Raw genomic sequence first — 14,700 nt, 5'->3', positions numbered from 1 at the left:
TATGCAATATGTATGAAGGCTTTAAATAAAGTGTTACTGATATTGTTGTATACTAATTTAATCTAAAACAATGATATTATTATAAGAATAGCATTATTTCTTTCAACAAAAAAAATAATAATAAAAAATGAAATAAAATTCTAAACATATTTCCACACTGTGTCTCACTATGAGTTTAATCAGTTTATTACAGGTTTGTTTTTCCTTCATTTATTTCTACACTGAGTTCATATTTTGTTCATCTTTTATTGTAGAAATCATACATGCAACAGTGGCAAGGAACCAAAACTCCATCAGTGACAGAATGGAGAAAAAAACCTTAGGAGAACCCAGGCTCAGTCGGGGGCCAGTTCTCCTCTGGCCAACGAGCGAACAGTGTATGATTATGATCCAGGCAGAGTTACAGGTCAGAGGTCAGATTGGTCGTGTCGATGAGGCCTTCACAGGGCTGATGAGGCTGGCACTTCAGGATGCATCATGGATGGGTCGGAAAGACTGGTTGACACTTCAGGACTCGGAGGTGAGACTTTTGTCTCGATAGTGCACAAGGTTGAGTTCAATTGTTAATTTCCAGAGAGGTCCTTTGTCCTCTCGGGGCCTCAAGAAGACTGCCTGGCATTTATCTAATTTCTCAAGTCTTACAGTTATTTCAGTCGTACAAGAATATACGCTGACGTAGCTCTCCCCCGACAGTGCATCGGTGAAGTCCTGCAGGGGAGAAAGGGTCTTGTTGATGGCTTCAAGAACGTCAATGTCCTGCCACGTCTGTACCAAGTGCCTGTGGTTCTTGTCGGTCGAGAGAACCAGAGCCAGCGCCTTCTGCTGCTCCAGCACCCTTTCAGTCATGTGCTGCTTGGATCCCCATCTGGTTTGGCATTCTGTAACCAGTGCGAGCTCTGGAAGGTTGAGCTCCTTCTGTGCCTCTGTCAAAGCTCTCCTCTTCTTCCAGCGGTGAGAAAAGTGGCCCACTATCTTTGTGCACAACTTTGTAGCCTTGTCAATGTGAGCATCATCTTTTATTGTGTGTTCTAAAGATAAAATGAAGTAAAGACAAAATCAGAAAGTTCATATATTACTTTTTCCTAAATAAACACTAAGTCATCACCAGTGGTGGAAGAAGTATTGAGATCCTTTACTTAAGTAAAAGTACTAATACCACACTGTAGAAATACTCTGTTACAAGTAAAAGTCCTGCAAAAGTATGTAAGTATCATCAGGGAAATGTATATAAAGTATTAAAAGTAAAAGTACTCGATGAAAAATCGTCACAGTTTAGAAAGTGTAAAGGATCCAAACAGTGGTGTGTTTCATGGTCTAATCATTTCAGCTGGACTTATAGGACTAACCTAACCCTAACCCTAACCCTAACCCTAACCCCGCCTCAGAGGAGGGTGTCCAGTGTTCAAAGGGCCGAAACACCTGATGATCCTGAGGTACACTACTGATGATCCTGAGGTACACTACTGATGATCCTGAGGTACACTACTGATGAGCCTGAGGTACACTACTGATGAGCCTGAGGTACACTACTGATGAGCCTGAGGTACACTACTGATGAGCCTGAGGTACACTACTGATGAGCCTGAGGTACACTACTGATGATGAGCCTGAGGTACACTACTGACGAGCCTGAGGTACACTACTGATGAGCCTGAGGTACACTACTGATGATCCTGAGGTACACTACTGATGATCCTGAGGTACACTACTGATGAGCCTGAGGTACACTACTGATGAGCCTGAGGTACACTACTGACGAGCCTGAGGTACACTACTGATGAGCCTGAGGTACACTACTGATGATCCTGAGGTACACTACTGATGATCCTGAGGTACACTACTGATGAGCCTGAGGTACACTACTGATGAGCCTCAGGTACACTACTGATGATCCTGAGGTACACTACTGATGAGCCTGAGGTACACTACTGATGAGCCTGAGATACACTACTGATGAGCCTGAGGTACACTACTGATGAGCCTGAGGTACACTACTGATGAGCCTGAGGTACACTACTGATGATCCTGAGGTACACTACTGATGAGCCTGAGGTACACTACTGATGAGCCTGAGGTACACTACTGATGAGCCTGAGGTACACTACTGATGAGCCTGAGGTACACTACTGATGAGCCTGAGGTACACTACTGATGAGCCTGAGGTACATTACTGATGAGCCTGAGGTACACTACTGACGAGCCTGAGGTACACTACTGATGAGCCTGAGGTACACTACTGATGAGCCTGAGGTACATTACTGATGAGCCTGAGGTACACTACTGATGAGCCTGAGGTACACTACTGATGAGCCTGAGGTACACTACTGATGAGCCTGAGGTACATTACTGATGAGCCTGAGGTACACTACTGACGAGCCTGAGGTACACTACTGATGAGCCTGAGGGACACTACTGATGAGCCTGAGGTACACTACTGATGAGCCTGAGGTACACTACTGATGAGCCTGAGGTACACTACTGATGATCCTGAGGTACACTACTGATGATCCTGAGGTACACTACTGATGAGCCTGAGGTACACTACTGATGAGCCTGAGGTACACTACTGATGAGCCTGAGGTACACTACTGATGAGCCTGAGGTACATTACTGATGAGCCTGAGGTACACTACTGATGAGCCTGAGGTACACTACTGATGAGCCTGAGGTACACTACTGATGAGCCTGAGGTACACTACTGATGATCCTGAGGTACACTACTGATGAGCCTGAGGTACACTACTGATGAGCCTGAGGTACACTACTGATGAGCCTGAGGTACACTACTGATGAGCCTGAGGTACACTACTGATGAGCCTGAGGTACACTACTGATGAGCCTGAGGTACACTACTGATGAGCCTGAGGTACACTACTGACGAGCCTGAGGTACACTACTGATGAGCCTGAGGTACACTACTGATGAGCCTGAGGTACACTACTGATGAGCCTGAGATACACTACTGATGAGCCTGAGGTACACTACTGATGAGCCTGAGGTACACTACTGATGATCCTGAGGTACACTACTGATGAGCCTGAGGTACACTACTGATGAGCCTGAGGTACACTACTGATGAGCCTGAGGTACACTACTGATGAGCCTGAGGTACACTACTGACGAGCCTGAGGTACACTACTGATGATCCTGAGGTACACTACTGACGAGCCTGAGGTACACTACTGACGAGCCTGAGGTACACTACTGATGAGCCTGAGGTACACTACTGATAAGCCTGAGGTACACTACTGATGATCCTGAGGTACACTACTGATGATCCTGAGGTACACTACTGACGAGCCTGAGGTACACTACTGATGAGCCTGAGGTACACTACTGATGAGCCTGAGGTACACTACTGATGAGCCTGAGGTACACTACTGATGAGAGTGTCTTGAATATTTCCCTCACACATTCCTTGAGGGAGTAGGGAATGGATTTCTATACAGATTATACCTAAAAGACTTTAGTTTCTGCATTTAATAGTTCTTTGTCAATATAGATCTATGTCATGATAGAATACTGGAAGCAATAGCAGGGAAAAATAGTGTTTATTTCGAACAGCAAGCTCAAAGGAAATATCACTCAAAAGTCAATGCTGAACGGTCTCTTGGGGACAGGCGATCCGATGCTCTCAGGAAACAGGCAAACAGACGCTCTCAGGGGAAGACAATCAGGCTCACTCTCGCAGGGACTTCGATGGTCACGTGATGAAGAGCTCAGATGCGGTGAATCCGTGGAATCCCCAGTGCTCGGTGCTCGTGTGCGGTGAAACAGAGAAGACGCGATCCACAGGAAGTACAAGATCCGGATGAGACGGCACAACACACACACACAGGACTGCAAACAACGGATGGACACTGGAAGGAGAGGTGAAAGAGTATTTATGGAGAGCGGGAATGGATTGCACCTGAAACAGGGAATTGGAGTGATTGACGACAGCTGGAGCACTGAACAATCACGCGAGTGGGACAACGCCCACTCGCGCACACTCACAGACATGTAAATAAACAGTGACACGAGACACAGAGGAAACAGTGCATAAATCAACCGTGACAATCTAAGCCTGTACCAACTCCTGCTCTATTTATTATTTTTTCATACATTTATTCACTGACTCATACATTTATTCACATTCATTAATACATTATGTAAGTAATGACATGAAAGACTATTATTAAATTAAATATTTGGATTGCCTTTTATGGTGTTTGTAACAAACTGAATTATTATTTGAAACAATCATAAATGTGTGTGTCGTCTGCAGATTTTCCAGCTTTTGACCACGAGATGTTGTTAGTGTGCAGTGTGTTGAAAGGCTTCGAGTAATGAACCATTCTACGATACAGTTGAGGGAAAAGCCTCAGTGCTTCACAAAGCTTCATTTCTCCATCACTAGCACCTGCTCTTTGCTGGTGTAACGCATTTGTAAAAAAAGTCAGCGTAGGATTTTTATTATTTTTTAGGACCGACGCAGAGAAATTGCGTGAGAAAAGAAACAGGCCCTTCAGTGATACAGTGTAAAACACATAAATTAACACATTGACTCTCCTAATGCAGTCCCTTGCAAAGCATGCTGGGAACTCCAGGTCCACGGCCCAGGGCTGCGTTTAGCATCATAAGCCTGAAGTAGATCGTAGAGCACACGGGGAAAGATGTTGGCAGTTTATGTTAATGTCTAATGTTCAGTTCTGTTGGACATTTAGAGTTGTTTCTGTTATTGAATGTTGTGGTTAAAAACTAATCAATACTAATCAAAACTAATCAATAACTAATGCAGGACAAATGTCTAGAACTACATTAACATTTTAACTGCTATTCTAAATGAAGGTTATTTACATTATCAATATTTAATAGCATAATAGCAGACTTATGATTTGAGAAAGCTGTCAATAATTAGCCTATGCTGTCATATAGCAATAATTAGTTAGCTCATAAGTGTGTGTGTGTGTGTGTGTGTGTGTGTGTGTGTGTGTGTGTGAATATCTTGTCAATGATTAGAAAATTCTACACTTTAATGATTGGCTTTTCAGGATTGGATTAGTAACTTCTGTAAGAATCATGGTAACTAACTAGTAATGACTCCAGTGTTACTACACACGGAATTACTATCTAAAACTTCACCAAAAACCTCAAAAGCTTAAAATGACTTCAGTAACTAGTTAGTTACCATGATCTTCACTTTATAATACGGATCCAAATAATTAGTAATTCCCATAGAAGTATGCAGTAACACTGGAGTCATTATTAGTTAGTTACCATGATTCTTACAGTAGTAACTAATGAAAAGCCAATCCTAAAGTGTAGAATCTTCTAATCATTCACAAGATATTCACACACACACACACACACACACACACACACACACACACACACACATTGTTTACAATAGCAGTTAACATTTTTATGTAGTTCTAGACATTTGTCCTGCATTAGTTATTGATTAGTTTTGCATGAATTATGAAACTTCTTCAGTAGTTCTCTGGGAAGCATTAAAAAAACAGTATTTATTGATTAGTTAATAGTGAACTAACACTTTCATCTGTGTGCTATTACTTACTAATTCATTAATCAGAGTTTCTTGTTAATTAATATTAGTTACTAGATTGTTAATATTGTGTTACTCATTTGTTCCTGTGTAGTTATTAATTAACGAAGGAACCTTATTCTAAAGTGTTACCGAGATATTAGATTATATTATTATATTACATGTTTACTTACATCCTAATAAATGAATAAAGTATGTGAAAGGTTTGATATTGTGTAGTTTGTGATCCTCCATCAGCAGCTGCAGTTTCTCTCAGCTGTATCAGTGCAGTCACTGTGACGTCTGACTGACAGAGGTTTTTGTACGACTCTTTATCACTGTGTGAACCATCTAGTGCTGCCTGGATAGTGTAAACTCTGACAGTAATAATCTCCTGTATCTTCAGTCTGGACTCCACTGATGGTCAGAGTAAAATCACTGCCAGATCCACTGCCACTGAATCTAGATGGAGTTCCAGTATTACGGGTTGATGCCCAATATATGAGGAGTTTAGGAGCTTCTCCAGGTTTCTGTGAGTACCAGGCTAAACATTGATTACCATTATACACATACACATCACTGCTGGTTTTACAGTTTATTCTGACTTCTTCTCCTGGTTGAACTGCTGTTATTGATGGACTCTGAGTTACAGTATATTGTCCTCTACACTCTGAAAAAAAAAAAATATATATATACATGATGATATACAGTATATGACAAACATACATATTTCACATTTTAAGATAAGATATAAAATATATAGAAGATATAAGATATAAAAACTGTATTACACAAACCTTGAATAAGCAGTGCAATGGTCCAGATGAAGAGGTTGATTGTGTTCATTGCTGTAGTTTAGTCTTGTGTGATGATGAAGATTGTGTTCTGCTCTCAGTCATGAAGTGTTAAACTCACAGCACTATAAACACTCTCAGAGCACTGAAGCATGTGCTGACAATGCAAAGAAGTGGGCAGGATTTACAACAGCTTGTGCTGATAACAAACTCATAAACTCTACATAGAAGATTTTACTTTCAGAATAATGTTATTGAACCATGTAGTGATTAATTGCACATATTTATTAATTGTGAAATATTTTTGTTTATGTTTGTCAGGCTGATAAGACACTAGGTTTTGTCTGGAGAATCATGAATGTAGATCATTTTAAACATATGTCATACGCAGCAGTTTCTCTGAGTTCAGTTCTGTGCTACACCTTTACAAGCATGTTAACAATGAGAAATCAAGAACTAAATAAATCAGTTTTACTATATTTAGAGTCATAATAAAAAAAAGTAAATTATGGTCTTTGGAATCAATGTTGACATGTTGCTCTCTGGGAAATATTTTCATGATATCTATTTTTTCCCACTTCCCAAATACAGATAAAAGATGGAGGAGGAAGAAGAGTGTAGAAAGAGGAGGAAGGAGGAGGTAGGCTGGATGAAGGAAGATGGAGGAAGGATGTCAACACAGGAAAGAGGAGGGAGGCTGGAGGAAGAAGATGGAGGAGGAAGAAGGGTGTAGAAAGTGGAGGAAGGAGGTGTTGGAGGAGATGGAGGAGGAAGAAGGGTGTAGAAAGAGGAGGAAGGAGGACATGGAGGAGGAGGAAGAAGATGGAGGAGGATGAAGGGTGTAGAAAGTGGAGGAAGGAGGTGTTGGAGGAGATGGAGGAGGAAGAAGGGTGTAGAAAGAGGAGGAAGGAGGACATGGAGGAGGAGGAAGAAGATGGAGGAGGATGAAGGGTGTAGAAAGAGGAGGAAGGAGGACATGGAGGAGGAGGAAGGAAGAGGGAGGTTGGAGGAAGAAGTGTTGGAGGAGATGGAGGAGGAGAAAGGGTGTAGAAAGAGGAGGAAGGAGGAGGGAGTAATAGCATTTTCCATTTCTCTAAATTTCGCCGCCCCATACACACAAAGCGATACCATGTGTTTTGTCTGCCACATCATAAGATCTTTTCTGCATCTTCTGATGGGATCTTGTGACACACACTTGGTCTTCAGTCAGTTGAAGAATCTTCACCGAGATATTAACCTAAACATTCCAAAACAAACAACAAAGTACTTAGTTCCATATGACAACAACACACTTACACATTAATACAATTTTACTACCAAGCAAAAGCCAAATACCATAACTCATTTTGTGACAAACGAGTCATTAATTTAGGACATAGATGACCTACTTTATAATATATATATAATCATATTTACTTAATTACTGGCTGTTTGTAAACCATGTCATTCTTAAAGGGATACTTCACCTCTGGGAAGATGAATGTGTATTTAAAATAGGTCATTTAAGTAGAAGAAATGTGAAGACATTTTTGAATTTGGAGCTTTCTAGACTGAGAAAAGCCAGAAAATGTATTTTTGGCTTATGTGGATGAAAGACAACAACTCTATAATAACAACTATTATAAACGCAACTTTAGAGTGTGAGTGTGTGTGTGTATGTGTGTGATCTTTCAATCTGCTGTGTTTGCTGCAACATTCAATAAAGCTTCTCAACAAGTTCACTTTGTGTCTGACAACATCATTCAACTAACAGATGAAGATGCAGGTGCTTTTCAGAAGGTTGATGTAGCAGTAAATGTCAAATAAAGCTCTTGGGGTTTGAACATGGTCTCTGGAGACAGAGCTGCTCTATTCTGAGAGGATCACAATCACTCCACCCTGACAATGCAAATGGGGTTTTCATAGGAACTGAGAAGTGGTCTGTGGTCACCACCTGCAGAACCACTCCTTTATTGGGGGTGTCTTGCTAATTGCCTATAACTTCCACCTATTGTCTATTCCATTTGCACAACAGCATGTGAAATTGATTGTCAATCAGTGTTGCTTCCTAAGTGGACAGTTTGATTTCACAGAAGTGCGACTGACTTGGAGTTACATTGTGTTGTTTAAGTGTTCCCTTTATTTTTTTGAGCAGTGTATATTGAGTTCAGTCACGAAACTCTAGATCAGTGGTTCCTGGTCCTGGAGTATCGCCTACAGTCGCTATGTTTACATGCACAACTTGTGTTTCAATCGGACTGAATTCATTCCGATTGATGAATCTGAATGTAGTGTTTACATGAATATTAAACATGCGATTGGGTTAATGTGGTTTATATGTCACACGCTTCAAAACAGAATATATTTTTGTACATGCGCACACGAATATACAGAGTTTCCCGCTGTTTGCACATAATAACTATTCTCCCCCTTACAGAAAAAAAAACACATGAACTTCACATGTGCAAAGACTCATGTGACCACATGCACATGTGTGATTTTGCACATATGAAATTTAACATGTAAAAACATGTTAAAAGCACATGTGAAACGTGTTTTGCACATGGGAAATGTGTGCTTTTGGAATATTTACACATGTGAAACAAATGTAAAATTCCCATGTGAAACCCATGAGCTAGTCAAGTTAGTCAAGCTCGCATCAGTGACTCTCAGCTGATCCACATCTACCTATAGGAATACGACACCTATCACTGTATACATATATAAGCTCCTTCAGTATTATCAGCAGCTATCGCGTTTCTCAGGAGCTAATTACCCTCCTCCATCCCCAGCTCCTCTCGTTTCTCAGGAGCTAATTACCCTCCTCCATCCCCAGCTCCTCTCGTTTCTCAGGAGCTAATTACCCTCCTCCATCCCCAGCTCCTCTCGTTTCTCAGGAGCTAATTACCCTCCTCCATCTCCAGCTCCTCTCATTTCTCAGGAGCTAATTACCCTCCTCCATCCCCAGCTCCACTCGTTTCTCAGGAGCTAATTACCCTCCTCCATCCCCAGCTCCTCTCGTTTCTCAGTAGCTATTTACCCTCCACCATCTCCAGCTCCTCTCATTTCTCAGGAGCTAATTACCCTCCTCCATCCCCAGCTCCACTCGTTTCTCAGGAGCTAATTACCCTCCTCCATCCCCAGCTCCTCTCGTTTCTCAGGAGCTAATTACCCTCCACCATCCCCAGCTCCACTCGTTTCTCAGGAGCTAATTACCCTCCTCCATCCCCAGCTCCTCTCGTTTCTCAGGAGCTAATTACCCTCCTCCAGCTCCACTCGTTTCTCAGGAGCTAATTACCCCCCACCATCCCCAGCTCCTCTCGTTTCTCAGGAGCTAATTACCCCCCACCATCCCCAGCTCCAATCGTTTCTCAGGAGCTGATTACCCTCCTCCAGCTCCACTCGTTTCTCAGGAGCTAATTACCCTCCTCCATCCCCAGCTCCTCTCGTTTCTCAGGAGCTAATTACCCTCCTCCAGCTCCACTCTTTTCTCAGGAGCTAATTACCCTGTGCCATCCCCAGCTCCACTCGTTTCTCAGGAGCTAATTACCCTCCACCATCCCCAGCTCCACTCGTTTCTCAGGAGCTAATTACCCTCCACCATCCCCAGCTCCACTTGTTTCTCAGGAGCTATTTACCCTCCACCATCTCCAGCTCCTCTCATTTCTCAGGAGCTAATTACCCTCCTCCATTCCCAGCTCCACTCGTTTCTCAGGAGCTAATTACCCTCCACCATCCCCAGCTCCACTCGTTTCTCAGGAGCTAATTACCCTCAGGAGCTAATTACCCTCCTCCAGCTCCACTCGTTTCTCAGGAGGTAATTACCCTCCTCCATCCCCAGCTCCACTCGTTTCTCAGGAGCTAATTACCCCCCACCATCCCCAGCTCCACTCGTTTCTCAGGAGCTAATTACCCTCCACCATCCCCAGCTCCACTCGTTTCTCAGGAGCTAATTACCCTCCACCATCCCCAGCTCCACTTGTTTCTCAGGAGCTATTTACCCTCCACCATCTCCAGCTCCTCTCATTTCTCAGGAGCTAATTACCCCCCACCATCCCCAGCTCCACTTGTTTCTCAGGAGCTATTTACCCTCCACCATCTCCAGCTCCTCTCATTTCTCAGGAGGTAATTACCCTCCTCCATTCCCAGCTCCACTCGTTTCTCAGGAGCTAATTACCCTCCTCCAGCTCCAATCGTTTCTCAGGAGCTAATTACCCTCCTCCAGCTCCACTCGTTTCTCAGGAGCTAATTACCCTCCTCCATCCCCAGCTCCACTCGTTTCTCAGGAGCTAATTACCCCCCACCATCCCCAGCTCCACTCGTTTCTCAGGAGCTAATTACCCTCCACCATCTCCAGCTCCTCTCGTTTCTCAGGAGCTAATTAAAACATAATTAATATAATATGATATGATAATTTGATTGTCAATCCAAACTGTATGCTAATTGTCAATCATATTTGACGATAGTGGTCCTGACAGAACTATAATCACATATGAAACCCATGAGATCACACGTGAAACGTACATTCCCATGTGAGACCCATGGAATAACATTTGAAACCCATCAACAATCTATGTTAAATCTTCACCCAATGTAAACCTGTAACTTCATGTGAAACCCATGTAAAAATCATTAAGCAATATACCACAGAAAACGGTAGGACTACCATGTTCTTTTGTTGGGCCTATAGCCATATTTCCCAACATTAAAACAAATAATTCAAATTGAGCTTTTATTCCATTTAAAAATGAAATGTATTCAACGGTGAGAAGGCTTCTTCAGCTTAGTCTCGAAGTCCAGCGAAGAGTGCCTATAAAGTCCTGCTTTATGCCAAGCCCAAATTGGCGGGCTCTGGCAGGCTTCTCTGCCATAGGCTCGTGCAGCTCTGCTGCCTTGCCATTGGTTCGTTTTATTACTCTGCACGAACCAATGGCCGTGCAGTTTCACTGTGTGATTAAAAAGGCTTCAGAATTCGGAGAAAAAGGAGTATGTGTTGGAGATTTTCTTTTGCCTCATGTAAAAGTCTGTATTGCTGTGTCTCAGTCAGAAACCAGGTTATATCAGGATAAATCAGGTTAAATTAGGTCAAGGGGTTTGTGAGGATGGAAAAGTACCTAACAAGCTAAGAGAGAAGATGTGTATAGAAAGTTGATAAGATGGTACTAAAAACGTTAATTAAAAATGATGGATGGCACTAGGACACTGCAGGTGCAGAGAATCATGTTACCTGAGATATTTAAAAAAAAAAATGGGTGTGACCAAAGATTTTTCCACCAATAAAAAGATATCTCCGGGAAAGATGATTCTAACGGTAGCGAGATCTCGAGGCGGAGCAAAAAGAGAAAGATAGCTGATTGGCTACGTAGTGATAAGAAAAGGTATAAGACCTGAAGTTCGACCATTGCAGGTCACTGTGTTTGCCGATAGAGAGAGATTGTTGAACAAGCCCTTCTTTTCTGGACATAGAATCTCAGCTACTTTTAACATACAATCCTTCATAAACTGCCCTTCAGTGAATGGCTTTCCTGCTTTAGCGATCAACTCACTCACCACATAACTTGCTTCAACTGCAGCATCAGCATCTTTTTTGGCTTTGTGGAAAAGGCTTTGCTGGGACGTTAGCTCTCTCTTCAACTTCATGGCTGTTTTTTCTCTCTCGTCTGCCTGGTACTTCTCATACTGTTCTCCATGTTTAGTTGTGTAATGACGCTTGAGATTATACTCCTTTAGGACTGCGACTTTGTTGCTTGTCAATAAAGTTAATTCTTCTGAAACATGGAACTTCGACTCTTGAGAGATTTCTTTGAGACCCGATTTGAGGACTTTGTATTTGCTACAACATTTTCCCCGTAACAGCGTCTAGCAATGCAGGACGAGTAAAGTATCGAGAGGAAACTCAGTAATATAAAGATGTGTCCTCTAGTGGCGAAGCATGGAAGTCCAATTATTACATTGTAGTGATTTCACAAGAACAAGCACTACTCACATTTTCTATACATTTTAGTCCAGTTTAGTAAGAGATATAAGATTATATGTTTACTTAGTACTTCATAATAATGAATAAAGTCTGTGAAAGGTTTGATATTGTGTAGTTTGTGATCCTCCATCAGCAGCTGCAGTTTCTCTCAGCTGTATCAGTGCAGTCACTGTGACGTCTGACTGACAGAGGTTTTTGTACGACTCTTTATCACTGTGTGAACACATACTGACTATTTGGATAGTGAAAACTCTGACAGTAATAATCTCCTGTATCTTCAGTCTGGACTCCACTGATGGTCAGAGTAAAATCACTGCCAGATCCACTGCCACTGAATCTAGATGGAGTTCCAGTATTACGGGTTGTTGCAAAATATATGAGGAGTTTAGGAGCTTCTCCAGGTTTCTGTGAGTACCAGGCTAAACATTGATTACCATTATACACATACACATTACTGCTGGTTTTACAGTTTATTCTGACTTCTTCTCCTGGTTGAACTGCTGGTATTGATGGACTCTGAGTTACAGTGATCTGTCCTCTACACTCTGAAAGAAAACACAAACACAAATGAAAATGATATATATGATGATATACAGTATAGGATAAAAATATTTAACATTTCAAGAGAAATAATATTCATTATAAAAACTGTATTACACAAACCTTGAATTAACAGTGCAATGGTCCAGATGAAGATGTTGATTGTGTTCATTGCTGTAGTTTAGTCTTGTGTGATGATGAAGAGTGTGTTCTGCTCTCAGTCATGAAGTGTTAAACTCACAGCACTATAAACACTCTCAGAGCACTGAAGCATGTGCTGACAATGCAAAGTGTCTCTCTCTATTTAAATCATTATCCTGAAGACTGTAGATCAGTCACAAACACATTTTTTCAAAAACGTCCTCATGTTGAGAAATGCCAAGCTATTATACACACATTTCTGAAGAGTCTATTGACAGAATCATACATATTATTGATTGTCATTATTAATATTTACATTGCACTTATTTAACAACTGATGAGGACACTATTGATTTGAAGACATTCATATTAAATATTGATATATTAATTATATTAAGTTGCTGTAAAACATTTCATTTTCATATATCTACCAGTCGTGCTTCATTAAGCACACACACTTCTCAAGATTTGTTAAACATCGTTTTCTTAACTGTGTACAAACATCTGATAAACGGTTGTTTAAATAAGTGCAGATTCACTCGTAACCAAATGCAACATAGACGTTTCCTAAATGTGTGTTTAATATTTGACAGGGGACATTTGACAGACGTACAGTACGGCAGATGAAACTCTTAAAAATACATCTTCCAGATGAAAACACATCAGATAGCCGTGTGTGTGCTGAATGTGTGCTATAATGTCATCCATTTGGCCTAAGCTTTTGTCAACACTTTACATTACACACATAAATGCTTATTTGACTAATTTACATAAAGATTTACATAACTGAAGAAAATGTTTAGATTTTATTTGTCTATGATTTAGTAGCCTTTTGATCACATAAATACGGAGGCCCAGTAGTGCACAACACAACGAAATTCAAAAAGCAAACATAAGTGCACAACACAACGAAAACAAGCCACAACACAACGCAAAAAAGTTGCAATACAACGGAAACAAGCCACAACACATAAATGTACATAAAATGTATGTTTAATTTTAGTGTTGTTAAACACTTTAACACAATATTTGTCCAGTGCAGTAGATAGATAATTACTGTGTACTTGCCAAGAAGTTAGTCAAAGATTATAGTCTGAATGCCCTTCTGCCAGCCCTGAAACAGGCTGCTTCTTCCCTAAAAAAAACAAAACAGTGAAGGTATCTTTTATATGCCTTTTATTTATTTTATTTAAATTTATATTTATATAGGGATGAAGACTATTGCAACTTCCATTTCATAATTACTTTAAAGGATACACTTTAAAAAGTTTAACTATTATAACTACATTTTTTTGGTGAAACATTTTTACACTCAAAAAAATGTAGTAAATTTTAAAGCTGTGTGTATTGAGTAAATGCAAGTGTAAAAAAAAAAAAAAAAAAAAAAAAAAGTAAATCTGAGTAACTGCATCTGGTACATTAACAAATAAAATTGAGTAGAAATAATTTAACATTTAAAAAACAATATTTATGAGTAATTTTATTTATTTATGAGTTATATTAACTTTTTTATTTCCTCTAAACCTTGTAAAATAGTATTCCATACAACCACCAGTATAAATGACATTGGCCTTTATTGTCGATGAGTACAACAATACAGCATAGTTTACACTGTTTTTAACATGTATACAATATTGCCTACATTTAAACTCACTTAAACATTTTAGAAGTAAAAATGAAACATTTAAACATTCAGGAAGCCTAATTCAAGTGTAATCAACCAGTCTGTTATCCAGTGTCCA

At 40.6% G+C, this 14,700-nt stretch overlaps 1 protein-coding gene across 1 annotated transcript; it reads right to left on the bottom strand.

Annotated features, from left to right (window-relative positions):
* Nucleotides 1-228: 228 nt before the first annotated feature.
* Nucleotides 229-13,084, bottom strand: LOC308684206 (uncharacterized protein). The gene is made up of 4 exons (XM_081355319.1): nt 12,941-13,084; nt 11,851-12,822; nt 7,450-7,558; nt 229-1,028 (listed from the first exon to the last, which is right to left on the bottom strand). The coding sequence occupies exons 2-4, from the start codon at nt 11,938-11,940 to the stop codon at nt 508-510; spliced, it is 720 nt and encodes a 239-aa protein (XP_081211445.1). The 5' UTR covers nt 11,941-12,822; nt 12,941-13,084; the 3' UTR covers nt 229-507.
* Between the last annotated feature and the right edge of the window lie 1,616 nt (nt 13,085-14,700).

The sequence above is a fragment of the Scardinius erythrophthalmus genome (assembly GCF_964197995.2).
Source record: "Scardinius erythrophthalmus genome assembly, chromosome: 24".
In the NCBI taxonomy this organism is placed as follows: domain Eukaryota; kingdom Metazoa; phylum Chordata; class Actinopteri; order Cypriniformes; family Leuciscidae; genus Scardinius; species Scardinius erythrophthalmus.
Note: the sequence above shows the minus strand (reverse complement) of the source record. Positions and strands in the feature narration are given on the sequence as shown.

Bases quoted from the DNA above. Each gene is read 5' to 3' on its own strand.
- LOC308684206 (XM_081355319.1), bottom strand. From the start codon at position 11,940: ATGAAGTTGAAGAGAGAGCTAACGTCCCAGCAAAGCCTTTTCCACAAA. The intron at 7,559-11,850 runs GTGAGTGAGTTG...TGGAATGTTTAG, and splicing joins CAGTTGAAGCAAGTTATGTG to GTTAATATCTCGGTGAAGAT. The intron at 1,029-7,449 runs GTATCGCTTTGT...TTTTATCTTTAG, and splicing joins TGTGGCAGACAAAACACATG to AACACACAATAAAAGATGAT.